The sequence below is a fragment of the Elephas maximus genome, chromosome 23 (genome assembly GCF_024166365.1).
Source record: "Elephas maximus indicus isolate mEleMax1 chromosome 23, mEleMax1 primary haplotype, whole genome shotgun sequence".
Lineage (NCBI taxonomy): Eukaryota > Metazoa > Chordata > Mammalia > Proboscidea > Elephantidae > Elephas > Elephas maximus.
In genome coordinates, this window is record NC_064841.1 from 6,041,288 (window position 1) to 6,068,719 (window position 27,432).

General features: G+C 46.7%; 1 protein-coding gene across 1 annotated transcript in view; it reads right to left on the reverse strand.

Annotated features, from left to right (window-relative positions):
* The window catches only part of ARHGEF26 (Rho guanine nucleotide exchange factor 26), a 137,550-nt gene extending 112,736 nt beyond the window's left edge, over window positions 1-24,814 (reverse strand). The window contains exons 1-3 of the mRNA XM_049867787.1: window positions 23,202-24,814; window positions 21,699-21,738; window positions 15,557-15,702 (exon numbers count right to left, since the gene is read on the reverse strand). Of these exons, the coding sequence (XP_049723744.1) occupies window positions 15,557-15,702; window positions 21,699-21,738; window positions 23,202-24,275 (1,260 nt within the window). The 5' untranslated portion in view covers window positions 24,276-24,814. The remainder of the gene's footprint in view (window positions 1-15,556; window positions 15,703-21,698; window positions 21,739-23,201) is intronic.
* Window positions 24,815-27,432: the final 2,618 nt, after the last annotated feature.

Here is a 27,432-nt window from a genome sequence, read left to right on the forward strand (position 1 = left end):
ACTGATAGGTCCTGACGTTTCTCCACCAAACAAATCCCTCCCTTTCACTTGTGGCTTTCAGGCGCCTGCATTCCCCTCGGGCTGTGGAGCCTGGGCCCAAGTTCATTCATTCCCTGTCTTCCCGATGAGTAAGAAAAGCAGTACTTACTATCTATCAGCAATGAAGGGGAAAAGTGAGCTTAGAAAATACATAAAAAGCTAATGGCACACAAATAGAAAGGCTGAAAGTGAAACCGATTTTAAGGGGAAAGGGCCATCCTATAAAATTATTTAATAAAAGATTAAGAGTTTTAAGAAGCTAGATAATAAAATACTGAGGACTTAGACACCCTTCAAGCTTGGAGCTGAAATCACTTCGAGAGATGGCATTGCAGCCATAAAAAAAAAAAAAAAGCAGCCATACAATCCATAAACCCAGTGCCGTGGGCCTATAAAATGAATAATAACACCAGCGAGGAGCGCACATCTCAGAACAATCAAACATGTGAGACCTATAAGGCAGCATGTGCCCAAAACCAACGGTAGGGGCAGAAAGCCGGGAGAATAGACATGGAAGCCCAGGGAGAGGGGGGGAGAGTGCTGACACATTCAGGGGTCCGCAACCAATGTCACTGTGCTGTGACACAGCAAGCTGTGTATAAACTGTTGGTTGGGAAACGAATTAGCTCTGTAACCTTTCACCTAAGCCACAATAAAATGTTCAAAATCAATAAACAATAAACACAACATGGAGGAGGAGACTAGACAAGTAACAGTAGTTAGCAGCCGAGGGAGTTGGGGATGGTGGGAAGGTCAAAGCAGACTTTAGTCTTAACCCCTATGTTTTTTAATAAGGAGAATGGATGTCTATTACTTCTGTAAGTCTAAAAAACTGCTGTGAGGAACTTAAATAAATCGATTTGAGTTTTGAATTTCAAACTGAAAAAATAGAAAAAAATTAATGACTAGGGAGTTGGTTAAAAGAACCTAACATCCATTGGTCTGATGAAATACTACGTGGACCTGAAAAAAGGTTGTTGTGGGAGAAAGCTCAATGAGGTGGAAAGTCATTCACATCACAAAGAGAAAAAAAACATGGGTTGCAAAACAGCAGGTGTAATGACACGAAAAGGTATTAGCAATACTTTTAAGAGGGGAAAAACATGTAACAAAAGGTATGCTATACTACTGAATTTTTGCTTAAAAGGAAACCTCTACATACGCACATTTTAAGACGGCCTGGAAAGCCACAGACTCAAACGTCAGTAGCGATTGGGCATGCAGAGGCCATGAGAGCTCAGCTAATCTTTATTTTCTTCCTTTTACCTGTCAGTGCTTTTTGGTTGCTCTGTAATAAGCACGTCTTAGCTTTGTGATTAAAGCAGCATTTTCAGTAACAAAACCCAAAATATGTTTCAAGCTCCCCCTCACGAAAAAGAGAAATAAAGCAAGTAGGGTAGACAGAATTGTCTGAGGATACCAGTAATATCTGCACATTTTTGTTGTTACCCCAAAGGAAAGCCGGAGAAACGAGGCAACGACCAGTAGGTAAAAGAAGTAGAGTAGCTAAGGCAAAGGGCGGTAAGAGGAAAAAAAGAATTTAGTCAGGTCTACCCCCTGGCTACGGCTTAGGAAGAAGTGCTGAAGACGAGTGAAGACAGGCAGATCTGAAGTGTGAGAGACAGAGGAGGAAGGCTGGGCTAAAGTCAGCGTGATTTAGATGCTGCTGTGACAGTTAAGACTGCGTGTCAACCTGGCTGGGCCATGATTCTCAGTGGTTTGGCAGTTACAACACAGTCTGGCAGTCCTATAACCATGTGATCACCTCCACGATGAAATTTGCTATAATGCGATCACTTCCATGATGGGATCTGCTGTGAGTAGCCAATCAGTTGAAAGGCAGTGCCCTTAGGCATGTGGCCTGCATCCGATACAGGTGGATTTTCTGTCAAGGCTCATGGGCTTCTGCCGGCTCTGGATCCTGCAGCTGGCTCCTGTCTGTCTGATTTCCTGTTCTTGGGACTTGAGTTAGCAGCTTTTCTGCCATCTTGCCTGCCAATCCTGGGATTCATCAGTCTTCGCGGCCTATGAGCCAGAACCCTGCTCTTTGACCTGCTGATCTTGAATTTGACAGACGCTGCAGCTATGTGAACCAGGAGAAGCCTCCAACCTGACCCACCGACTTGGGACTTTCCAGCCTCTACAACCGCATGAGCCATTTCCTTGATATAAATCTCTCCCTCTGTTTTTTTTTTTCTCTGTATATATTTATACACTTTGCTGGTTTTACTTTTCTAAAGAACCCAGACTAAGACAGATGTCATTTACACATTGTGAAGGGATGAATCAAGAATGGGTTGACAGAGGCAGAACCAGTCTGAGCTGCTTCTGGTACAGAAGAGAACACCTGTTTCTAAACTGGTGCCAACATCTTAGTTGCTGTTTCATTTATGTTTGTTATTTTTGTAAAGTGGCAGATGGATGAGAATGACAACACTCCAAGACATTAAGTTACTCAGACTAACACTGACGTTGGAGTAGATTTCTTAGGTTTGCAATAAAAACCTAAAATTAGCAAAGCCCGTCTCAGAAAAATGGGTAATAAACTGATGTTTTACATTAGATGTACGAAAGCACACAATGGTTCCCTGGGACAGGGGTCATCTTATACAGAGAGCTGAGACATATGCACAGAATTCCCATCTTTCTCCCTCCACGTATCCTCATTGCAACAGCGTTCTCTACCTTTGTTCGAGGCGTTTCTACTTGTATTGCTTTTCCTTTCTACTCCTTGGCCCAGCTGGCCCGTCTAGTGTAAGCCACATCCTCTGGAGAAAGGACTTGTGCTCTGTACTGACTTGTACTGTTCTCTACGGTATCTGTTGGTTGTCGCACCATGGTGAGTGCATGTTGTGATAATGCCGGAAGCTATGCCACCAGTGTTTCAGATACCAGCAGGGTCACTCATGGGGGACAGGCTTCTGCAGCGCTGCCAGGCTAAGATAGAATAGGAACAAAGACCTGTTAATCTACTCACAAAATTAGCCAATGAAAACTCTGTGGATCACAACAGAACACTGTCCGATACAGTGCTGGAAGATGAACCCCTTAGGCCGGAAGGCACTCAAGATACACGGCGGCCGCAACAACGGACTCGAGCACAGCAACGATCATGAAGACGACACAAGATGGGACGAGGCTTTGTTCTGCTGCTGTGAGCTAAAGCCTATGTGACAGCAGCTATATGTGACTTCTACTGATGTTGCTCGTTTGGCATTATGACCTATATTCCTTGAAAAACATCACCAATGCATTTTCTTTACATTGTCTTCTGAACTAGGTCACAAGTTCCTGGAGCACAGAGCTGGGTTTTAGACCTGTTTTCTTTGCCTTTCCACTATGATGCTGTGAAATACAAATTAATTTGGGAGCCAGACATCAGCATTTTCCAACAATGAGTTACAACCTCTAAAAACCAAAACCAAAACCAAACCCGTTGCCACTGAGTTGACTGCAACTCATAGCGGCCCTATAGGACAGCCCCATATGGTTTCCAAGGAGCACCTGGTAGATTCAAACTGCCGACCTTTTGGTTACCAGCCGTAGCTCTGAACCACTACGCCACCATGGTTTCCCTACAACCTCTTAGTGAATGACAAAATAAAGTCCATGGATCTCTGAACGGCATCAATTTAAACATAACAGAACGGAAAGGAAAAAATAGAAAGTACCCTAGTGGACTGCAAGGAACAAGGTAACTTGAGTTACATACATAAGAACATACAGATCAGGCCACAAGGTAAAATGTATTTCTCATTATGTCAAGCCACTGATACAGACCAAGGTTCCAGTGTCAGCTGCACTATATATAAATTTACACTAGGTATGTCTGTCAGGCCTTCTAATACCCCACGGACCCCTACAAAAAGGCTGTTCTGCTCACAGCTTCAGCGAAAACAGCAGCCCAAAGCAGCCATGTTTTGTACCATAATACAACACGGAGGTCAAAGTTGAATGAAATAGAGTGACTTAGGCACCTAGCCAAATGGCAATAAATGTTTAAGTGACCTATTAAATGGGGGAAAAGTAGCTGAGCCAGTAAGATTTTCTCTCCCTCAAGAAATTCAACTGGGTAGTTATATACAGAGGAGCTCTGGTGGAGCAGTGGTTAAGCGCCTGGCTGCTCACCAAAACTTTGATGGTTCAATCCCACCAGCTGCTCCAAGGCAGAAAGATTTGGCAGTCTGATTCTATAAAGATTTACAGCCAAGAAAACCCTATGAGGCAGTTCGACCCTGTCCTACAGGGTCACCAGAAGTGGGAATCACCTCAAAGGTGATGGGTTAGTTATATATGAAAGCTGAAAGGATAACATGAAGTGGAGCCAGGCCATGGTAGGTAATCCCAAGTCTAAGTAACTCTGAGTCTGCAGGAGCTTTCAGGCATCGTAAAAGGGGAAAAGAAGCCAATTCACGAGACAGAGGGAAAGCAGCCAACAGGCAGCGTCGCTGAGGCACACCGCTGGCCAAGTAGCAGCGGCAAATGGGATTCCTGCTCTTCCAGAGCCCCAGGCGCCCCCGTCCAGCACATGAGGAAACTGAGAGGCTCTGTGCTAGGTAATCTGCAGACACCAACTAAAACGCAGGAGAGTAACCAACCGCCTTTAACATCAGTCTCAGCTGCTTCTACTATAAAATGAAACAGCAGTCCTTCTCCCTCATGGTGCTGCTACCTAAGCTGTGCGTGAGGGAGCCCAGTATAAGCCCTGGCACACAATGAGTCCTCTGCAAACACCCGGTCAATAATTTAACCACATGTAAACACACGGATATCGTGAGACCCACGGCAGGTCCCAGAACTATGGCTATCTTGCGACTCAGGCATTGCCCCGCCTTCTCATATTGAGACCTTGAACCCATATGGATGCAAGGGCTCCCTGTGGCTCAGCTGCACAGACAACAACCTACTGCATTGCACTCCACTCCAGTAGCATTGGAATCGACTTGATGGCAATGGGCTTGGGTTTTTTTGGACCAGTACCAGGGACCCCTGATGGCTCAGTGGTTAAGAGCACAGCTGCTGACCAAAAGGTCAGCAGTTCAGATCCACCAGCTGCTCCCTGGAAACCCTCTGGGGCAGTTCTACTCTGTCCTACAGGGTCACTCTCTCTGAGTCGGAATCAACTCAATGGCAATGGGTTTTTTGGTTTACCAGTAGCGAGATTTCCTACCGCACAAGGTGGAAAGGGCTCCATTTCTGTGTTTCGAAGTTGGGGAAGTAGAAGAGCTTATCTCTGACACCAAAGGGGAAGATAATCCACAATTTTCTATCACCGGCAACAGTATTTCCTTCTGCAGATGCTGTCCATTAACTTTACAGCCTTTATCTCATCACATAGAAGAAATACTGATAATAAATGCTCCAATAATCTTCTAGACGTCAGAATACAGACTAAATACCTAGCACATCAACAGGCTATAAGTACTCTGGATAAACCAACAAAACTCAGTAACAAATTTTTAAAGACACATCCCACATTCAAAGATTCAGTCATAATTTTGATGGCAATGATATTCTCCAGTCATCATGGAGACCGGCCACTGGGTGGAGGTGGCCCTGAGAAGCTATCCCTTCTAGACTGCAGGTGGAGGCCACAACAAAGGCTACGGTACGCTCTAGACGAATATGATGGATGAATTCTGAAACGTCATGTTCTTTGTTGCACAGCATCTCCCCACAGTTACTCAGAACTCCTTGAAGTAACTGAGCCTTCTGTCCTTGGACCTCACTACTCTGAATTCCTACAGTTGTACTGCTCTTGAGTGCATCTCTTCCACCTTCCCAGAAGAAATATCTAGTTGAGAATGAGGCTATAATTTACTTTGACCTCATAGTATGCAAATACCTCCCATGGGCTGACAGTGCTAAACGAAGAAGACACCAAGCTCCCTGACGTATCAAAGGCATTTATTGAATCCAAGATATATCCCAACAACCATCAAACATCTTTTTCTTTTAAAATAAAATTATTAAAGAGCCTCCAAATTGCCCCTAACTAGGACACTTCCTGCCTGCTTGGACTGCTGAGTAACTTTCTGTTGTGATTCCTGGTGGGAACTAGGGCTTTCACATTCATTCATTCATTCATAAATTCACCAAACGTTTACCACATGCCTGTGTAAGTCAGGCATCGTTTCACCTGTTAGGGATGTACCAGAATCAACGAAACCCATTGCTGTTGAGTCAATTCCAACTCGCAGTGACCCTATAGGACACAGTAGAACTGCCCCATAGGGCTTCCAAGGAGCAGCTGGTGGATTCAAACTACTGACCTTTCAATTAGCAGCCGAACCCTTAACCACTGTGCCACCAGGGCTCCAGGGAACAAAATGGACACGAATTCCTGCCTTCATGGAGCTTTTATTCCCGGGAAGGTAGACGGACAACTGACAAACAGTAAACCACACAGTACGCTAGAGGTCTGAGAGCCATGGAGGAGATAAGGAAAGTCCACGGCGGCTGTAGGGAGAAGGGAGGGAGAAAGGCATGTGGCTATTAGGAAGCGGAGCTACTGCAGGCTGAGTGGACGGCAAATGCAAAGGCCCTGAGGCAGAAGCACAACTTGTGCCTCAGGAAACAACAGTGTAGCTGAGCACTAGGGGCAAAGCAGAGAAGAGCGGGAGATGAACTCAGAAAGGCAGCCAGGGGCCTGATCACACAGCCTCGCCGGCTTTGCCTGTATTCTGAGTGGAGGCCAGAAGCCACTTTGGGGTTCAGAACAGAGAAACAATAGCAAAGTTTTAACATGACGCCCTAGCTCCTAAGTGGAGATGAGACTAAAGGGGCACAGATTGCGGCAGGGAGCTGAGAGGACGCCGTGGAGATTGCCCTCCACGCAGCGGCCAGAGTAAATCTCTTCTGAGGATAAAGCAACAGGCTTTGTGCCAAATTAGAAGTGGGTTATAAGAAAGAGAGAAGTCAGGAGGGGCTTCACAGTTTTTAACTCAGTAACTGAAAAAGTGGTATGGTTATTTGCTGAGAAAAAGAACATTGTGGGGAAAGCAGGTTTAGGTGGGGGAGAAGGGAGCGATCAGAAATAAACTTTTGGACATGTTAACTTTGAGAAGCCAAGGGACATGTTGACTTTGAGACGCTGATTAGATTATCAGATAAACAGCTGGACAGCCTTGTCTGAAATGCATGGAAAGGTCCAGTCTAGAGAAAGAAATTTGCAAGTTACCAAATACATGATGTACTTAAAGCCATGAGATTGGATGAGACCATCAAGTGAGTGAAGATAAAAGGCCCAAGGACGGCACCCAGGAGACCTCCGGACCTTTAGAGATGGGAGGAATGAGAAAGAACCCACAGAGAAGATCAGGAAGGGGACGACCAGCATGGGGAGGAGAAAATCAGGGGCTGCAGTGTCCCGGGGGCTGTGTGAAGGAAGTGTTTCAGGGTGTAATGATTCTGTCCCTTGAAACACAGCGATTCCGCCTAAACAGATTTCCTTCCAATCCAGAATCCTCAATGCAGCCAGTGCTCTTTTAAGGGAATAAATCTGATCCTGCCATTTCCCTGCTCAAAACTCTTCAATGACATCCCCTTGTTCTTGGGCTAAAGACCACGTCCTTCACGGCAGGGCCACCATTGTGACTTTGCATTTACCTATGGGAATACTTGATGTCTGTGTCGCCATTCAGGGCATCTGTCAAGACGTGAAAGCAAGTGGAGTCTTTTTGCTGGAACTCCAGTGCCTAGCAGAGGACCTGGGGTAGAGCAGGCCTTCCACAAAGCTTGATGAATAGAGGAATCACTCATCAATGTCTCTCATCGATTCTCTACTCAACAAAATAATAAGACCTCCTTTGTCTGGGTCCCGGCTCCAGGCTTCTGGTTGAAACGTCTCCTTCTGCAGTTATGAGAACCAGAATTAACCCTGTGCTCCTCAACTCCTACTTTCTGGAAGCATCTGTCTCTTCTGATCTCCGCCTCCTCTAGAGTGCATGGCGCTCACACACCCACAATTTCACATCTCATTGCTCTCTCTGGAGACTCCGCAACACAAATAGTGGCACATCTCCAACTCAGGTGCCCTTTAATTACTCAGAGCCAACCAGAGTCGTTTTTTCTCAAGCTACCTCTATTTTTCAGAAGGAGTTACATATAGTGGTAACATTGCTATAATGCAGGGGAAAAAAAAAAAACTTTTAAAGGCCATCCGAACAATATGGAAACTAATCAATACATAAGAGAGCTACAGCGAGATCATCCCAGTATTTGGAGACAAAGTCAAGGGAAAAAAAACCCTAAAACTGAAACTGGGAAAACAAAATGTAAATGCAGATATTTACAAGTCCGTATGTGTGTATTTTTCTTGAGGGGGAGGTTGATGGCACATAACATTTATTAGGTTCTCAAATCATATATAGCCCCCCGAACAAAAGATGGCTAAACACATACCCTTCCTATGGAATATTCCAGAAAGATGGCTAAATGCATACCCTTCCTATGGAATATTCCAGAAAAACAGCTAAGTGCATACCCACCCTACGGAATATTGCAGCAATTAGAAAGAATGCTGTAGGTCAGCATGTACCGACATGAAATGATTTACGAGACATGCTGTTCAGAGAAAAAACAAGTTGTAGAAATCTGCACAGCATGTTATTATTTGTGTAAATGCATGTAATATTTATTTGTTCCGAAAATGTATATCTGTGAATTTTGAGAAGAGCGTTACCATATCAAGGACAGCATGAGTTATAAAGGAATAAATCTGATCCTGCACTGGCTGCACTGAGGATTCTGGATTGGAAGGGGAAAGAGGCTGAGTTCACAGGAATGATCAAAAGAGGCTTCAGTCTTGTCTGAAATGTTCCAATTCCTTTCTATAACACAGAGAACGTGTTATTCATTGCTTATATAAGTCAAAATTAATTTTCAAAAAGTGTTAAGAGAACATCATAATCTATATTGAAAATCCAAGATCATATAAAGGCCAGTCCCTGGCTGCAGCGAAGCAGCCCCCAGCACCATGCCTCTTGGCTAGATTAGGATCTCCGCTGGGGGTCTCAGGTCTAGGCACCCGGACTTCTATTTCTGTTTATAAAGACACACTATTCTAGGACATGAGACCCACTGTCCAACTAGGAGTGTAGCTAGTAAGTGCCTGAAGCCCTGGCTAATTGTTTACACTGTCAATGCTAAACGTAAGCCAGACACGAAAAATCACAATAGATTTTCTATTGTTCAAACACAAAAGATAGATACAGTGAAAGGCATTAATCACCATCTAAGGTAACAAACCGTTCTATGAGATTGCAGGGTTGCAAAAACACAGATGAAAAATTATGTAACAGAACAGACTGCTATTTTAAGCCACAAGTCACTGAACGGAGAATCAACTCAGATGAGTGTGAAAATTTCAGGGAAAGGAATGAAAGTTTTCTATGAACTCTGAACGCATTCAGCATTTCCACAAACAGAATGGCCCATCAGGTTTATGACAGCTCGGAGCTCTGATTTTTAGCAGAAAATGCTATGTCTTCCCTGACAAACACAGTGCAAATTCTAAAAGAATAAGTCCCATCAGATTAAACTGCTAAAACTCCATAGCGTCTGTTTTGTTTCCAGCTGAAGGAAATTATATTTATAATGAAATTCCTGCTTTCCCAAGCTTCTCTCTTTTTCATTACACAAGCTCCTGAAAGCGACCCAAAGGTGAACTGCATATACCTTAAAAGCTGAGCCCAGGACATAGAAGACCAAAGTCCTAATGATACGGCTTGGGTTACACCTCCGGCTACACGGCATACCCAAAGAACACTTAGATAGAAATACAGAAACCAGTCCCTGACAAAAAGTTTTTGAGCAAACTATAGAAACATTCAAAATAATCTAAGATGACCGATAAAGCCGCGCGTCAGCAGGCAGAGGAGGGCAGTACAGGATGACTATATTAGGTGTAGAATCAAGGGGAAAACATGCCAGTGAGCTTCAGTTTCTGCCTCTGAAGATTTCTCACCCTTTCAAAGGGACCAGGCATGTCAAGGTAATAGAAATTACAAAAACACACCCCATGGCAGATAAACGGGGTCAGGGTACGGCTGGTGAGTGCGGCTTTGATGCTGTCACTGAACTTAGCAAAACAAACAATGGTTTCACAAAGGTCACTTTTTCGTGCATGCATACATGATCTTGGGGCAGGAGTAGGGGGTGGGGAGAGTTAGCGTAAAAGCAAAAAAGACTCCAGTCAAGAACTAAGAGAGGGGAGTGTAAAGAATGAGCCTTTAGGAAAAGCCTGGAGGTCACTTTGCATCCAGGATACAGCTGGCTACACGCCTGGTATGAACTGTCCCAAGGACTTAATGTTCTATCTCAGACTAATAAGACAATCAATATTTTCCTTCAAATCCACAAGCCCTTCCCAGAGATAGAAGAACAGGTGGCTTTGCGCTCAAGATGCCGTTTTAGGCTAGGCGATTCACCTGTGCCTGGCGGTCTCTGAGAACATTTTCGGTGAATCACCTTTCAAGTTCAAAAATGACTTTTTAAAAAAATTATTTATTTGTTATGCTTTAAGTGGAAGTTTACAAATCAAGTCAGTGTCACATACAAAAAGTTATACACACATTGCTATGTACTCCTAGCTGCTCTCCCCCTAATGAGACAGCACATTCCTCCTCTCCACCCTGTATTCCCCGTGTCCATTCAACCAGTTCCTGTCTCCCTCTGCCTGCTCATCTCGCCTCCAGACAGGAGCTCCCCACATAGTCTCATGTGTCTACTTGATCCAAGAAGCTCACTCTTCACCAGTATCATTATCTATCTTGTAGTCCACTCCAATCTCTGTCTGAAGAGTTGGCTTTGGGAATGGTTCCAGTCTTGGGCTAACAAAGGGTCTGGGGACCATGACCTCCAGGGTCCCTCTAGTCTCATTCAGACCATTAAGTCTGGTCTTTTTATGAGAATTCAAAAATGACTTTTTAAGTTCAAAACCTCAAATCCCTTCCACACATGACCAACCCAAAACTGGGAACCATGACCACTTAAATGTCTTCTAGCGTTATCAGTCATCTCCAAGGCCTGAAGAGCAGCACGAGTTATGTTCCTTTGGATTGAAGGGACCCCGTATTTCCAGTTAAGAAAGGATCTACATGCGTTGACAGTCAAGTGAATGAAATGTAAGCCTGTCACCATCTTATGAAATTATGGCGCCCAGGTGACTGACCTGACTAGAAGAGCCCCACCCGCCTCCAAGGGAGAATCTGTTGGCAGAGCCGCCATTGCTAACCGCATACACAATTATTTTACTTTAATCCTACTATACAAGCCGGCGCAGCCTAAACGTTCATTATTCTAGTTATGTCCGATCAAATCTGTCTTAAAAAAAAAAAATCTGTCTTACACGCTTCAAATTCCCCCTTATTCCTAGATGACCACATGGCTACAGGTGAACCAGCCCCAACACTGTAAATGGGGAAGCACCTGTCACCTGGGTGGCTGTACAGTGCTCCACACCCAGTGAAACCAGAGGAGATGTATTATAAACAAACACCTGAAGGCAGATTACACTACAGACTGGAGGCGTAGAGGCCTTATGTAACAACCAAAAATTACTTCAAGTGACTGCCTTTCAAAACAACCTGGAGCCTACTGAAGCCTCCTTACACTCGACTGACAGCAAAAGTTCCATCGCTGCAGGAGCCGGGCAGGTATTTGAAACAAAGATAAAAGAGATATTAAAAATATAAATCAACAGGACTAATGCACACGGGCACCCACTCGCACTCCTCCTAAGCAGAAAGTCAAGGCACGTGCCGAATCCAGGCTTAACCTGTTGCCAGAAAAATCCCTTGTCTTTACTCTCTTTTGGAAACCCTGGTGGCACAGTGGTTAAGTGCTATGCCTGCTAACCAAAGGGTCGGCAGTTCGAATCCGCCAGGCGCTCCTTAGAAACTCTATGGGGCAGTTCTACTCTGTCCTATAGGGTCACTATGAGTCAGAATCGACTCGATGGCAATGGGTTTGATGCAAGATTAGATAGGGGCTCCCTACTAATTTCATGTTTCAAAAGTTGAGCATGGAAGAATGATGCAAAAAATATATAAAAAGCAGAAGTCTGCGAGCTACCCTGACCACTGCAGCCCTCTAAAGAAGGGCTTGGGTGGTAGGTCAGGCAGAGAAACGAAGTGTCCCACTCAGGAGAGGCCTCCTGGTGCTGTTGATGATTCAGGAAGACTGCTCTCTTTAGGGACCTAACTGCAACATGGACATCTACTAACTGCTAGGCTTCTAGAAAGGTAAGAGCAGCTTTTTTTTTTTTTTTTTGGCCATTATTTTAGGAAATACCTACTTCCCTAGAAGCCAGAGCTGGTTGCACCTTTTTGGTGGATAGAACCCAGCATAGAAGGACACAGGAGAGCCTCAGGCTGGTGATCACCTGGGGTCGGGGGGGCGGGTGGAGAACTGGGGAAGACAGGGTTGTTTAGCTGTATGTACGTAACAGAATGCAGGCTATACATTAGAATGTAAACATTTGTTTAATCTGGATAGTGGGTACACGGAAATCCATTACGTGCACTCACACACATTATTTTGCCCGCATGTTCAAAGTACTTTATAATAAAAAAAACATTAAAGTGAACATTTTAAAGGCGAAAAAGAGGCACAAAAGGGACGAAGGAAGTGCAGGCTGGAATCTAAGCACAAAGCTGGGTGGCAAAGTCCAATCGTGCTGGTTGGATTGAATGTTACTGGCGAGCAATACGATAAAATAAATACACACAAGCCTCCCGGAAACACCCAACTCCAAGATAACACGAACTAAAGTTAGAATCCATTTTATTGTTTCACATTTGATTATAAGAAAGTCCCTGGATATCAATCTTGTTAACAAAGGCACCCTGGTACGTTGCCCCTTGGCCAAATAAAACGCATGCCCGTATTTGAAGCTTGACCGAAGGAGACGCACTATTACTTTAACTCGCAGGTGCATCTGTTAATCTCAGTGAAAGCCAAGCTCCAGGAGGCACAGATATAGCAGCCCAACTTTTAGTGCTAAAGCTGAGTGGGATCAGAGCATCACTGACCTTGCAGGCTACATCGCCAATGAGCCTTCAAGGCCAACGGCAGAACTGAGGTCTGTGTTGGCCAATGCAGCTGCTGCAGAGAGACAGAACTCAGAAAATCCACCACTGCCTTCTCCCAGATGCTCCACCAAGTGGTCCACACCAACAGGAAATCGAGGGCCATTCAGAGCCTACACAGTCTCTAGAGGCCTCAAAGCCAGCTTTCCCAACGATCTGCTCTGATATATACATCCATGAGATGGTTAGATTAAGACACCTGGCTACAAATTCCCCTGTTTTGTGGATAAGAGCTACCACATTATCACATGGAAAAACCATAAAAATACCACAAAGACAAGAGGATGCACAATGTGGGCCTGGGGGCCACGTCTGGACAACTAATTTTTTTGCTGGGCTCACACAATGTTTTTTAAAAATTTGGAAGAAGGTATTTCTCATAAAAGTCTGGATTTCTGGATTCTCTTTTTAAGTATCAAAAAGCTCTTACAACATCAAGCCCTCATATTTACCGGCCTTGAGCTTAGTGGCAGCTGCTCAATTTATGTAAGGCCTGTTCACCCACTACTCCCTAATATCCCACATTCACCAGCAACACTTACTCATATTACCTGCCCTGCCCCATTTTCGTTTGGAACATGTCTTAGTCATCTAGTGCTGCTATAACAGAAATACTACAGGTGGATAGCTTTAACAAAGAGAAATTTATTTTCTCACAGTCTAGTAGGCTAGAAGTTCAAATTCAGGGTATCAACTTTGGGGGAAGGCTTTCTCTCTGCCGGCTCTGGAGGAAGGTCCTTGTCATCAATCTTCCCCTAACTAGGAGCTTCTTTGAGCAGGAACCCCGGGTCCAAAGGACATGCTCTGCTCCTGGCACTGCTTTCTTGGTCATATGAGGTCCCCCGCTCTCTGTTTGCTTCCCTTTCCTTTTATCTCTTGTAAGATAAAAGGTAGTGCAGACCACACCACAGGGAAACTCCCTTTACATTGGATCAGGGATCTGACCTGAGCAAGGTTATATCCCACCTAACCTTCTTTAACCAGGGGCAGAGATTAGAATTTATAACACATAGGAAAATCACCAAAAGGAGGCTAACCACACAATACTGGGAATCATGGCCTAACCAAGTTGACACATATTTTTTGGAGGATACAATTCAATCCATGACAGGACATAATACTAAGGGTAGCCCCACCTTGGAGGCACTGGAAAGGAATAGAATTTCCTTAGGACAAAATTGCAGGGTTGGGAGGTAAGGGGAAAAAAGGCTTGGTTTCCAAAATGTTCATTACCAGTACAAGGTGGAAGAAGGGGAGGCAGGGCCTAGGCCAGAAGTCTTCTCCCCCCGTTAACACACACACATGTCCACAACCTTGGTCCAGCAGCTCCCACATACACAACCCCCTTCCTTATGCTAATGGTTCCCTAAACACGTGGGATTCCTGACGCTGAACAAAGCTCGTTGAGGCTTCGCAGGGAATCAGTTCTGCTCCCCTGCTGCTGAAGGCCTCGCAAAGGTGTACTGACTCACTTTTGATGCAAAGCTTCCACCACCTCATGCAGTGGCCAGACAAGCCGCGGGGATTCCCTTCTACTTGCAAATGTATCAGATGCCTGCGAATGCTGTGCCCAGGCTCACGCGGAGTAAAGTAAGCATCGCCGGGTGGTATTTTTTAAGCCAGTAGAAAAAGAAATTATGACCACCCCCCATAAAAAAGCTCGATGCAGAGAGGAGAAATTTCTCATCAACACAAAAATAAGTATGACATGCACACACATAAATGATGCACAGATAGAAATGGTACAGAGTGCTGTTCATTATTAACTTCGAGAAAACATAAGTGTCTATATCAAATAAAACTGCCAAGGAAAAATTTTGATAATTTCCCTATTGTGTGCACATACACATATATAAACCGAAAAAAAAAAAAAAAAAGCCCAAACCCATTGTCACAGTATAGATTCCGACTCATAGTGACCCTGTAGGACAGAGCAGAACTACCCCATAAGGTTTTCACAGAGCGAATGGTGGATATGAACTGCTGACCTATTGGTATGTACGTAACAGAATGCAGGCTATTGGTCAGCAGTTGAGCTCTTAACCACTGCACCACCAGGTCTCCAGACACACATATATACACACCCCATAATGACGATATAAAGTTCAGGATATGTTAAGTTACCACTACATACGCACTTCATGAAAAGAACAAAAGCCAAAAAGGATACCAGGGGAAGTTTCTATAGTCCACAGCACATTAGTTTCTCACGACACTTTTTTATCAATCCTGAATTTTTCTGATCAGAAGTATCAAAGTTCACGTTCTCATTACTGCTTGCAAAGTTTCACAATCTAAAAAGAAAGCTCTTCCGCCTTAGGATTACAGAATTGTTGGCAGAAAGAAACAAAAACCACATCCACGCATCATTTCCACAACTTGGGTTTTTTTCCCCCAGATTGAAAAGAAAAAGGTTAAGCACTCACCGTAGAGAGCTGGCTCCACGTGGACCTCAGTGGCTTATGGTGAACCACAATGTTTTCATCTGACTTCTGTTCTTTGGGCTCCGACTCTTCATCAGAGTCAATGTCAAGAGCCTTTTCTTTATAGTTCTGATACAGGACTGCGTTTTCTGTAATAAAAACAATCCTCCCACATCACTAATGGGCCCCAATCATTATACGACTCGTTCTAAACAAACATCCGTATGTATACAATGTTTGATGTGCAGTTTGATAAACAACAGACCAAGAGACAATGGGATCTTGTCACTAAAGAATAATAACAGGATAGTGATTTTCTGTCACACAGCTCTGTCTCTACCTCATCTGCAGGGGAAGAGAGCACCCTTATATGAAATGTTTCTACGTTTCTATCCACGGCCTGGTGGCATAACACCTAAGCACTCAGCTACTAACCAAAAGGTTGGCAGTTCGAACCCACCTAGCAGTTCCATGGGAAAAAAGACCTGGTGATCCGCTAACCTGTAAAGATTACAACCTATAAAACCCTGTGGGGCAGTTTTATTCTGTCCTACAGCATCACTGAGTTGGAATCAACTAGATGTCACCTAACAACAATAACACCCATGAAGGGAGGTCGAGCCCTATTAAATCACTGTTTTTAGGTTAAAACTGAATCCACATCCTACTTTTCCTTCAAGGTCCATCACTACTCATTTATCTTCTTAAATAATACTGGGTCAGAATCGACTCAGCAGCAGTGCGTTTGGATTTTGGCTCTTTGGACGATGTTTCAAGGGCTGGGTGTAAAACGAAAACCAAAAGATACCTCTCGTGCCTTCATGAACTAACAATCTAATGAGAAAAACAGGCAAATTCACTCAAGCATTTATTCCTCCAACTGATGTTTAGAGAGTGCCTACTAGGTGCCTGTGCTGCCAGGCACCAGAAATCCAGCAATGGACAACGGAGGTGAAATTCCGGACTTCATGGCACTGGCATTAGAGTGAGGGGATAATGACAATAAACAAGTAACTTTTACAGTCCATCAAAAACCACACGAAACCCACCACTGTGAGCCGATGCCAATTCACAGAGACCCCATGGGACAGAGTAGAGCTGCCCCACAGGGTTTCCAAGGCTGTAATCTTTACAGAAGCAGACTGCCACATCTTTCTTCTGCAGAGTGCCTGGTGGGTTCGAACCGCTGACCTTTTGGTTGGCAGCCGAGCATTTAACCACCACACCACCAGGGCTCCCACAGTATATCAGATGACGACAAATGCAGTGGAGAAAAATATAACAGGACAAGGGGGCAGGGAGGTTGGGAGGGTGGTAGATTTTAAATAGGGTGCTCTAGGAAGGTGTCATGGATTGAATTATGTTCCCTCCAAAAATGTGTGTATCAGTTTGGCTGGGCCATGAGTCCCAGTTTTGTGTGATTGTCCACCATTTTCTGCGATTTCCCTATGTGTTGTAAATCCTCTCACTATGATGAAATGAGGTGGATTAGCGGCAGTTAGTTATACTGATGAGATCTACAAGACTAGATAGTGTCTTCGACCAATCTCTTTTGAGATATAAAAAACAGAAGCAAGCAGAGAGACATGGGGACTTCATACCACCAAGAAAGGAATGCCAGAGCACAGCGTGTCCTTTGGACCTGAGGTTCCTGTGCTGAGATGCTCCCAGACCAAAAGAAGACTGATACATCACAAGGACCTTCCTCCAGAGCCGAGAGAGAGAAAGCCTCCGCCTGGAGCCGGCACCCTGACTGGACTGTGAGAGAATAAACTTCTCTTTGTTAAAGCCATCCACTTGTGCTAATTCTGTTACAGCAGCGTTAGATGACTAAGACAGAAGGCATTGGGCAAATCTGCTGCAAAAGACCGCTTTCAAGTGTTAAAATGCAAAGATGTCACTCTGAGGACCAGCCTATGGTGTTTTCAACTGCGTCACATGCATGCAAAAGCTGGACAATGAATAACGAAGACCTAAGAAGAATTGACACCTCTGAATTGTGGTGTTGCCGAAGAATATTGAAGGTACCATAGGCTGCCAGAAGAACGAACAAATGTGTCTTGGAAGAAGTGCAGCCAGAATGTTCCTTAGAGGCAAGGATGGTGAGACTTCATCTCACATACTTTGGACAAGTTATCAGGAAGGACCAGTCCCTAGAGAGGACATTATGCTTGGTAAAGTTGAAGGTCAGCGAAAAAGAGGAAGACCCTCAACAAGATGGATTGGTACAGTGGCTGCAACAACGGGCTCAAACGTTAGCAACGATTGTGAGGATGCCACAGGACCGGGCAGTGTTTCATTCTGTTGTACACAGTGTCGCTATGGGTCAGAACCAATTCAACAGCACCTAGCAACAACAACAGGAAGTCCTCACCAAGGTAACATTTAAGCAAAGACCTAAAAGAGGTGAGAAAGTGAGTAACCTGTATGTACACCAGGGAAAACAGCATCCAATTAGAGGAACCAGAAGGTGCAAAGGCCCTGAGGCCAAAGTGTGTTTGTATGTCTGCGTGTTCAATGAGCAGCAAGGAGACCTGGGTGGCTAAAATAGGGTTAGCAAGGGGGGAAACCATAGGAGACAGGAGATGTGGTGGGGAGAAGGCAGATCACACCGGGCCTTGGCTCCACGCCATTGAAAGGACTTTGGTTTTTACTCTGATTGAGATGGCGAGCCATTGCAGGGTTGTGGGGATACAACTATCTTACACCAATGTGTAGCTGCAAATGAAAAGGCTTACCTACGGAGCGCTCCAAGAACAGACTGTCAGCAAGGCGTGTTCTGCTCTGGGGGTTGCGATGGCGTCAAGGAGGAAAATCTAAAGTCTGCGAGCTGAATAACTGCAGAGCTAACGGAAAAAGCTAATGCCAAGGCCCTGAAGCAGGAAGAAACAACACCTTTGAGGAACTAAGGAAGGTCAGTGTGGCTGGAACCGAGGTGGCTAGTGGGCAAAGGGCGCAAGGCGAGCTTCGGGAGGTAAGCCGGGCAGTCCAGATCACACGGGCCTTCATAGGCCATGTGAAGGAACCGGATTTTATCCCGAGACAGAAGGATTAGTTTTCTCTACACTGTGAAGACCGTACTTTATCCTGAATGAAATGGGAATCCACTCAAAGGAAAGGCTTGATTAGGTTGGAGGAACAAAGCACTGGACTACCTGGGAGAACAAGCAGGACGCTAACAGCTGATCGATGAAAGATGACACAGCCTCAAGCCAGGCCACCTGGCAAGAACTTGGTGATGGACTGGATATAGGGACCGGGAGGAGGGAGATGTTAAGGAGGTTTCCTCGGCCTTCAGGTCCTACAACTGGAAAGTAGGAGACGGAAACCCCAGAAGAGATCTAGGTTTAGGAGTTCCTGGGTGGTGCAAATAGTTAATAGTTCAGCTAGTAACCCAAAGGTTAGAGGTTCGAGTCCACCCAGAGATACCTCAAAAGACAGGCCTGGTGATCTACTTCGGAGAAATCAGCCATTGAAACCCCTGTGGAGCACAGTCCTGCTCAGACACACAGGTGTCACCACGTGTCAGAGTCAACTGGACAGCAATTGTCTTTCTTCTTCGGGGGGGAGGGGACCCTGTTCAGTGTGAGATGCCTTTTCCGTCTACTGAAGCAAGCAAACATCTGTCTCGTCTCTGACCTCCTCTAGCATGTTCTATATGCAACAGTGACTAGAGTTACCACTGTAGCCTACGTAGGATTTTACTCTTCTCTGATTGCGCTGCATATGTAACACAGCTTATGAGGGTAAAGACTGAGTTTCCCCCATCGCTGTAAAAACCAAACCTGTTGCCATCAAGTTGATTCCAACTCATAGCAACCCTACAGGACAGAGTAGAACTGCCCCATAGGGTTTCCAAGGAGTGGGTGGTGGATTCGAACTGGTCAGCAACCCAGCTCTTAAACACTGTACCACCAGGGATCCATCCCATCCCTGTAGTACCCTTTAAAGTACTTAGTGGTTGGCACACGCTATATGGAGCCCTGATGGCACAGTGCTTAAGAACTACAGCTGCTAACCCAAAGGTCGGCAGTTCGAATCCACCAGCCACTCCTTGTCATTGGAAACCCTATGGAGCAGTTCTGCTCTGTCCTATGGGGTTGCTGTGAGTCGGAATAGACTCAACGGCAGCGGGCTTGGTTTTGGTTCATATGTATAACAACACCCATGATACGATTTCGCATTCATTCTCACAGCACCGTGGACATTAGTATTATTAACCTCATCCCTCAGGTGATAAAACTGGGGATCAGTGAGGTTAAGGTACACGCTCAATGTCACTCAACTGATGAGTAAAGGGGGTGGGGCTGGAAGCCAGGCCTCCCGGCTCCACCATCACAGACTCTCACCACTCTGCCACACTGCCTACCGAGTCATCACGCTTGTCAAGTCACTAACTGTAAGAATCCCACATTCCTTGTCTACACACACGGAGAAGAATTCCTAGGACTACCACATCTGAGACGAGAGAAGAGAGAGTGCACAGGCCTGGCTCCTTGTAAGAGGAGACAGCATAAGACTAGTCATGATGAAGGTCTGTGCTCTGACTTTAAAAAAATCGAATTTGGCCGCCCTCTGAAGCAAGTCACAGGGTCAATATCAAATCCCAGAGGACACAAAGCATCTCCCTCAGAAACAGCATTAGGTAGATACTCTGTTAGTTTTACGTGGAGGCCCTGGGTAGTCCAAACGGTTGACACCATTGGCTGCTGATCAAAAGGTTGGAGGTTCGAGTCCACCCAGAGGTGTCCAGGATGAATGGCCTGGTGATGGACGACTGAAAAACTCAGCCACTGAAAACTCTATGGAGCACAGCCGTACTCTGACACATGGGGGCCCGCCACCAGCTGAACTCGCCCTGGCGGCAACCGACACACTGACAGTTATTAGAGTGGTACTAGAAAAAGCAAACGGGCCTCAGAGCCAGAAGATCGGGGTTGTAGTGCTGCTTCCGCTGCTGGCTACGTGACAGGGGTCAAGTCACCTTCAGAGCTTCTGGTTTCTTCCCTTCTTAAATCAGGGAGATCAACTTGTCCCCTCCGGCTAAAACACTCTTTCTGGGTTTTCTAAGATTGAGCAAATTGAATGAAATTTTATAAGCTGGTCATATTTACGTGGGAGCAAGATGTCGCACTCTGCTTCGGGAAAGATGTGCAGCCTTGGAAACCCTACAGGGCAGCTCTACTCTGTCCTATAGGGTCGCTATGGGTTGGAATCCGCCTGATGGCCGTGAGTGGGGTCGTATTTAATAATGCTTGGATGAATGGGTAACTGACTTTTACAAGGATTGTGTGGGGAAATTTTTGGTAGTCATTCAAGGTTATTTATGTATTTTGCAACTCTGAATGATTTCACATAAGGTTTACCTACAGAAGGATATCAAGGATATACCCTCCTTCGTTTTTCTTTAAAGGTTGAAAAACCTGAGCATTTCAAAGCATGACAGGTTACTCTCCTTCCCACCACCAGGATCCTCCAGCCCACAAGGCCGCAGCTGGGACTGGGCCCTTCCCGCTCTTCCCATCGGCTGACACATGACCCACCTATTTACGGCAAGTCCGCTAATCTGATCAGGGTTTGAACACCTGGTTAAAGCTGCAGCTTGCTCTTCAGATCTTTAACAAAAATAGGATATGGGTTACAAATTCTTAGGCATATGTTTCTATTAGCCAGGAAAGTTTTATTTCCCCAAAGGTGAAACTTGATAATGAAACAGTAAATCCGGAATGATAATAAAATGTGGAAATATGGGGGGAGGGGGCAAAGATATTAAGTCCAAAGGAAATGTGACCCAAGATCGAAATGCCAAACTCTCAGAATTTTTAATTTAAAAAGCTAGAGCTTGCTCTTTCTCTGTATTTTTGAGGAGAGTGGGGATGAAGCCGGAGGAGGAAAACAGAATTAAAAATCCCAGGACACTGACTGACAAGGTTATCGGCTTATAAAGGATGCCACTGATTTTATTCATTGTTGGCACTGCTAGGAGAAACGTTTAGCTTAGCACGGAACTTTGCACTCTATAATATGGGGAAAGGTTGAACATTTTTCTCTTCTTAAGTGTTTTTGTTCCTGCATTTGGATTTCAACTTATAATTGATATTCCACATTCAAACAGCAATACAAGTCTGGAAAATCAAATGCTTACCTTCCCCATCGAATGCTCCTTGTCCTTTCAGCATTTTTTTCTAAGAAACAAGAAAGGCAAAAAAAAAAAAAGAGAGAGAGAAAAGCAATGTAAACCATGTATAAATGAGCCAAATAGAAAACACAGCTATTCTAAGTAAAAATAGTTTTTTGTTGTTATTTGTTACATTCCAAAAGCACACTGCAGATCATCCCTGGGGCAGTACACTCACATGACCACTACAATTCACGAAAAAAGTGAAATAAAATATACACTCTTCCCCAAACCCCAGCAAAACAGCCTGAGGATCCTCGACTGACCAATAGTTCAGCTCATTTCACTTTTTGTGATTCACCGTCTCTCTTAAACTGAACTTGCAGAGTGGGGGGGGGGGGGAACATAAAATGTTATGTAACTTCTTTTCTTTAAGACGGTGAAGTGCTAACACAAACAGGCTTGCCTGTGTATTATACACGGGATATTTATAAGACTAGTGCCAACCCTCTGATTAATCAGGATTCGATGAGGCTGCCAAAATGAATGGCTGCCCTCTTGCCTAGATTTGTCTGGTTTCTGGAGAAGGCGGCACACACACTTCACACTCTTATTTCCCTTTTTAAAAGAAATGTTCTATTTGGCAGGATTTTAGTAGCTTGCAGCTCCTGGGCCTTCATTAAGGGGGCAATTCCACACAGCTCACCCCTAACCTGAAGTTCTGAGCTGCTAATTTGTTAAATGCACTCACGGATAAATGGGCAGAAAATGAGAATGAAATACAGCCAAAGGTCACGGTGACCAAAGCAAGCAACAAAAAAAGATAACCAACTATTTGTGTCTTTTGTGATTCTGGCAACTGTTTTTAAAATTCGCCTTTTACCTGAATGACACTGAGTGTGTGATCACCACTAAAAACACAAACTCACTAATTAACAGCAGAAGGTAAGCCATGAGCTAAAATGTCAATAAGTATTTTCCTTAGTGGACAAGCGTTTGGCTGCTAACCAACAATTCGGCAGGCAGTTTGAATCCACCCGCCGCTCCCTGGAAACCCTATGGGGCAGTTTTGTTCTGTCCTATAGGGTCGCTGTGAGTCCGAATGGAGTTCACAGCAACAGGTTTTTTTGTATGGACTGTAAAGGGGACTGGTAACCTCTACACAAGCACCAGACAGCTTGATCACATAGCCAAGAGTACAGATTCGGCCGGTTTTGTTACCTGTATTAAAAGTGCTCAGTTCATTCAGCCAATATTAATGTGCCCTAAATTTTCTCTTTGCCCCCAAATTGTGCCTGAGCTTAGGAAGTTGAAACACTTGTCCTGAGTTTCACTTCCTCCCACAAAGCTGTCTATTAACCTTGACTGTGTCTGCCCGCAGCCAACTGAACGGCCAAAAGATCCGCGTGCCCCGGTATCTACAGCAAAATACACAGAATTAAAAGAGGGTGAGAACTTCTGATTTCCTCTGGGCCCCAGCCCACCACGCTCACTCCAGGCTTAGTATCTAGTTTACTTTTCCACGCTCACCTTTATCCTTCCCAGGCTGGAAAACTTCTCTTTGTCTTCCACCACTGCTTTCAGAACCGGCTGGGACATTCTGTTCTTTTTCTTCGAGCTGGTGGGGTTGTCAAAATCGAAGCCACTGACGACCGCCCTGCGGTAGGACGTGGACCGCAAGCCCCTCCGCAGAGAGCCCGGGCTGTCCAGGTCGTTCTCCGCCTCGCCGTCCTCCCCCGCCTGGCCGAGGGGCGCTCCGAGGCTCTCCACCATGCTGCGCACCTTGAGGACTCTCTTGTGGGGCTCCACGTTCTGGCTGCTGGATTTACTGACTTTAATTTCCGAGGCCAGGTTCCTCGGGATGATCTGCTGTTTCCCCACCTTGAGGGCGACGGGGCTGTTGGTACTCAGAACCACCGCAGGATGCTCCGAAGGCTCGTACTCCGGGGAGGGCAGCCTTTCCAAGGGGACTTTTTGCGCCGAAGACCTTTTCTGGGGCGCAGGCGAGAGTCTCCAGGATCCCTGTTCGGGGTCCTGAGCCGTCTGGCCGGAACGCCAACCGGGGTCAGTAAAGCGGCCAATAAGGGCAAGTCCGTTGGCAACGGGCTCCGGCGCCGGGCTTGCGTTCGGCCCAGGGGGGTCCTCCCGGGGGCTGCAGGGGGCGGGCGCGTCAGGAGTCCGCGGGGGGCGCAGGGGCGCAGGCGAGGTCACTGTGCCGTTCCCTGGGAGTTTCGGGGAGACAGCCGACGTCGGCTTGGGGGTCTGGGGTGCCTTGGGCCGTAGGAGCCCGGGAGAAGCAGTCCTGCACTCCGGGGAGACTGTCCGCCCATTGGCCACGGGCCTCCCGGGGGCGCACAGAAGCAGGGGGCTCCTCTGGACCGTCCTCCCGTCCTTGACGGCGGGCACCTGGGCGGGAGTCGGCGCGGTGGGGAGGGCCCCCCGGTCCTCCACCGGGAAATCCGTGATCAGCAGCCCGCTGGGGCTCTGGTACGACTGGGGCCTCGGCTTGCTCCGGGCCGGCGGCAGGGGCTGCGGGGACGACCTCCGCCGCCACAAGGGGGTTAGGCTTCTGCTGGAAAAGTCCGCTCCGCCCTCGCCGTCCATAGCGGGGCCTCCGGCGCCAGCCCCGGGGGACAGCACCCGCTGGCCTTGCCCGAAGGGGAGACTTCACGGGCTGCCTGCGGACGCGGCACGCCCTGCAGACCAGCGCACCCGGAGCCGGCAGACCCCGGCGGCTGCCCCGGGCACGACCGCGCGCCGCCGACCCGCCCTCTCCCCGGCAAGCGGGCGCCCGCCGATCCGGTTAGCAGTCTGGACGCCGGCCGAGCGGACCGGCCCTTCCCGCGCCGGAGACCACCCGCACACGCCGAGCCCGCCACCAGCTCGCCGGGCGCCCGCCGACGCGCCGCCAACTCGGGGCGAGTTCAGCTTTCCAGGGAAACTCGCCGCGAGGCGCGCCGCCCCGCCGCCATCCAGACGCCGGAGCCCGTCGCTGGTCCCCGGCGATCCAGCCGGCAGGCTCTGAGGCGGATTTGCCTTCGGGGTCCACAGATCCCGGGGCCAAGGCGCGCCCGCCGCCCCGTGGGTGGCCCGGGGCCGGGACAGAAGCAGGGCGGCGGGAGCTGGGGAGAGCGCGCCCGCGGAGCCGCGGCGCAGGCCCCGCCCCCTGCCCGGCCCCGTCCCTGCCAGGGCCCCGCCCCCAGCCCCGGGCCCCACCCCCAGTCAGGGATCCCGCCCCCAGCCCGGGGGTCCCGCCCCCGACCTGACTCCGCCCCTGCCTTGGCCCCGCCCCGGTCCTGGCCCCGCCCAGGCCCGTCTCCTAGCAGCGGCCTGGAAGCCGGGACCTCCGAGCCCCGCGCCTTGAGTGTGCTCCCGCCTCTGAGCTTCAAACAGACGCGCGCACCCGAGCCGGGAGCTGCGGGCTGGGGGCCCTGCCGGGAGCGGGCGTGGGAGCCGGGGGCCCTGCCGGGAGCGGGCGTGGGAGCCCGGGGCCCCGGGGGAGCTGCGGTTTTGAAGCCGAGAACGTGCGGCACAGGTAGGGCTTGTGAAACGCGTGAGCAGGAGCGCATAGCGGGAACCTCGAGAGCCATCCCGGTCTCAGCACTCGGGTCTTAAAACAGAAATGTGACGGCCCACCCTGCTTAAAATATGGCATAGATGGGTGTGTCCGGGTCCCCGGAGGGACACACAGACAGGTCCTGGGAGGGAAGGAGACCGACACGGAGACTTTCCATCCAATAGTCTGGAAGCTCGTATACCTCGAACCGTCAGTGTTACCTAGTCACTCAAAGTAAATGTCATCTAAATTACAAAAAATAAATAAAAAATGGTTTCCAACCCTGCATAGAATAAAACCCTCCCCAGGTCCTGCACAGCCTGTCGAGCCTGGTCTCGCCATCACTTCTTCCCTCACTGTGCTTTGGCCACGCACGACTTCAACCTTTACAGCCTCAGAATCTTCCCTTGTGTTCCGAGTTGACCTCCTGACACGTCTCCGTCAGGGGGCTGCTCTGACCCCTCGGGAATGAGTCCGCGGTCCCCCTGATTTACTTCTCCAGCCACCTGTTTGCCTCCTTTTCTGCACGTACCAGAATGTGCAGCCCTCGTTTATTGATCTATCTATCTATTCTTTTCTGTGTTTATGTTTATTATCTGTTCTGTCCTTTTTAGATTGTAAGCTGCAGGAAGACAGGGGCTGTTTGTTAGTTTTTCCCCCTCCATGTTCCAGGTACACATGGGCACTTTATAAATATTTTTTGAACGAGTGAATGAATGAATGAACGAACGAAGGAGAGGCCAGTGTGAGAACAGTGCTATCCCTTCCAGGGTGTTGGTTGGCTAATCATAGAAAGCTGGTTGTGTCCTGGCCAAACCCCTGCTATGTGTGAAGAATAAGGCAAACGTGAGAAGACAAATGATTTTAGACCAAAAGATCTGTATAGGTCTATTAGCAAGACATATGGGTTGTTCTCCACGTGGTCACTCTGCATTCATGCATTTGGCATCCACTGTGTGCAAGCTATGGCCTTTGTTTATGCCTTAGAGACATGGAACACAATGGCCAAAAATACCGTGTGGCAGTCAAGGGTGGTGAGATTAAGGATAAAGGTTTTCATGCTTCTTTATACTTTTCCTGGAGCCCTGGCGGTGTAGTGGTTAAGGGCTTGGCTAACCAAAAGGCTGGCAGTTCGAATCCACCAGCCACTCCTTGGAAACCCTATGGGGCAGTTCTACTCTGTCCTATAGTGTTGCTATAAGTTAGAATCATCTCAACGGCCATGAGATTGGTTTGGTTTTTTGGTATTTACCAAATGCAGTATAATGAACATATATTACTTCAATGGAACACAATTTTGTAAACTAGGAGTAAAGACTAAATGGCATCAAAAACTTATGCCAAAAAAAATTGTTCAAGAATTTCTTTTTTTTTTATCAGAAATTTTGGTTGGGAGAAATATGGCTGAGTGCCTACTTACATATGCACACTTTGTAAGATTGGCATTTTCTGCACTAACAGGTATTGCATTTATACTGCAAGAAATATTATAATTTTAATTTCAACAAAAGCTTAACTAATGTTAAATGAAGCGCTCACTTCAATCAGAATGCAGTCTGTGAGCTACATGAAGAAGCTGTATTTAGTGATGTGACAGTAGCTGGCTTCTCTTCAAATTACGTTGGCTCTATTTTTTTTTTTTTTTTCTAAAAACAAGTGTTACCAATGTTCGTAAAGAAATCGCAGGGTCTGCCTTCCTCATTCCCAAGCAAAAACATACTACCCACCAAAACAACAACAACAAAACACCAAGCTCTGTTCCTTCTCTAAAGACGTTTGGGAATTCACAGACCTGGTGTCTACGTTCACTGCCTTTGAATTATCGTATCCGTTCACATTTAAGACATCTGTCAGTGCCTGTACCAAGAAGGGAGAAGAGCTACCAATTAAATGATGACAATGTGTTCTTACCATATAGAATTTATATTTTATACTTACTGAAAGAGTGCTTTTAGACTTACTTGAGCACAGACTTTTCTTTAGTAATGTGCATATGTAGAAAACGAAAATATAAGCAAAATAAACTGATAACCCTAAACCAAACCAAGCCTGTTGTCGTTGATTCCTACTCACAGCAACCCTACAGGACAGAGTAGAACTGCCCCCATTGAATTCCCAAGGAGCGGCTGGTGGATCGGGACTGACGACCACTTGGTTAGTAGCTGAGTTCTTAACCGCTGAACCACCAGGCCTCCTAATTGATTA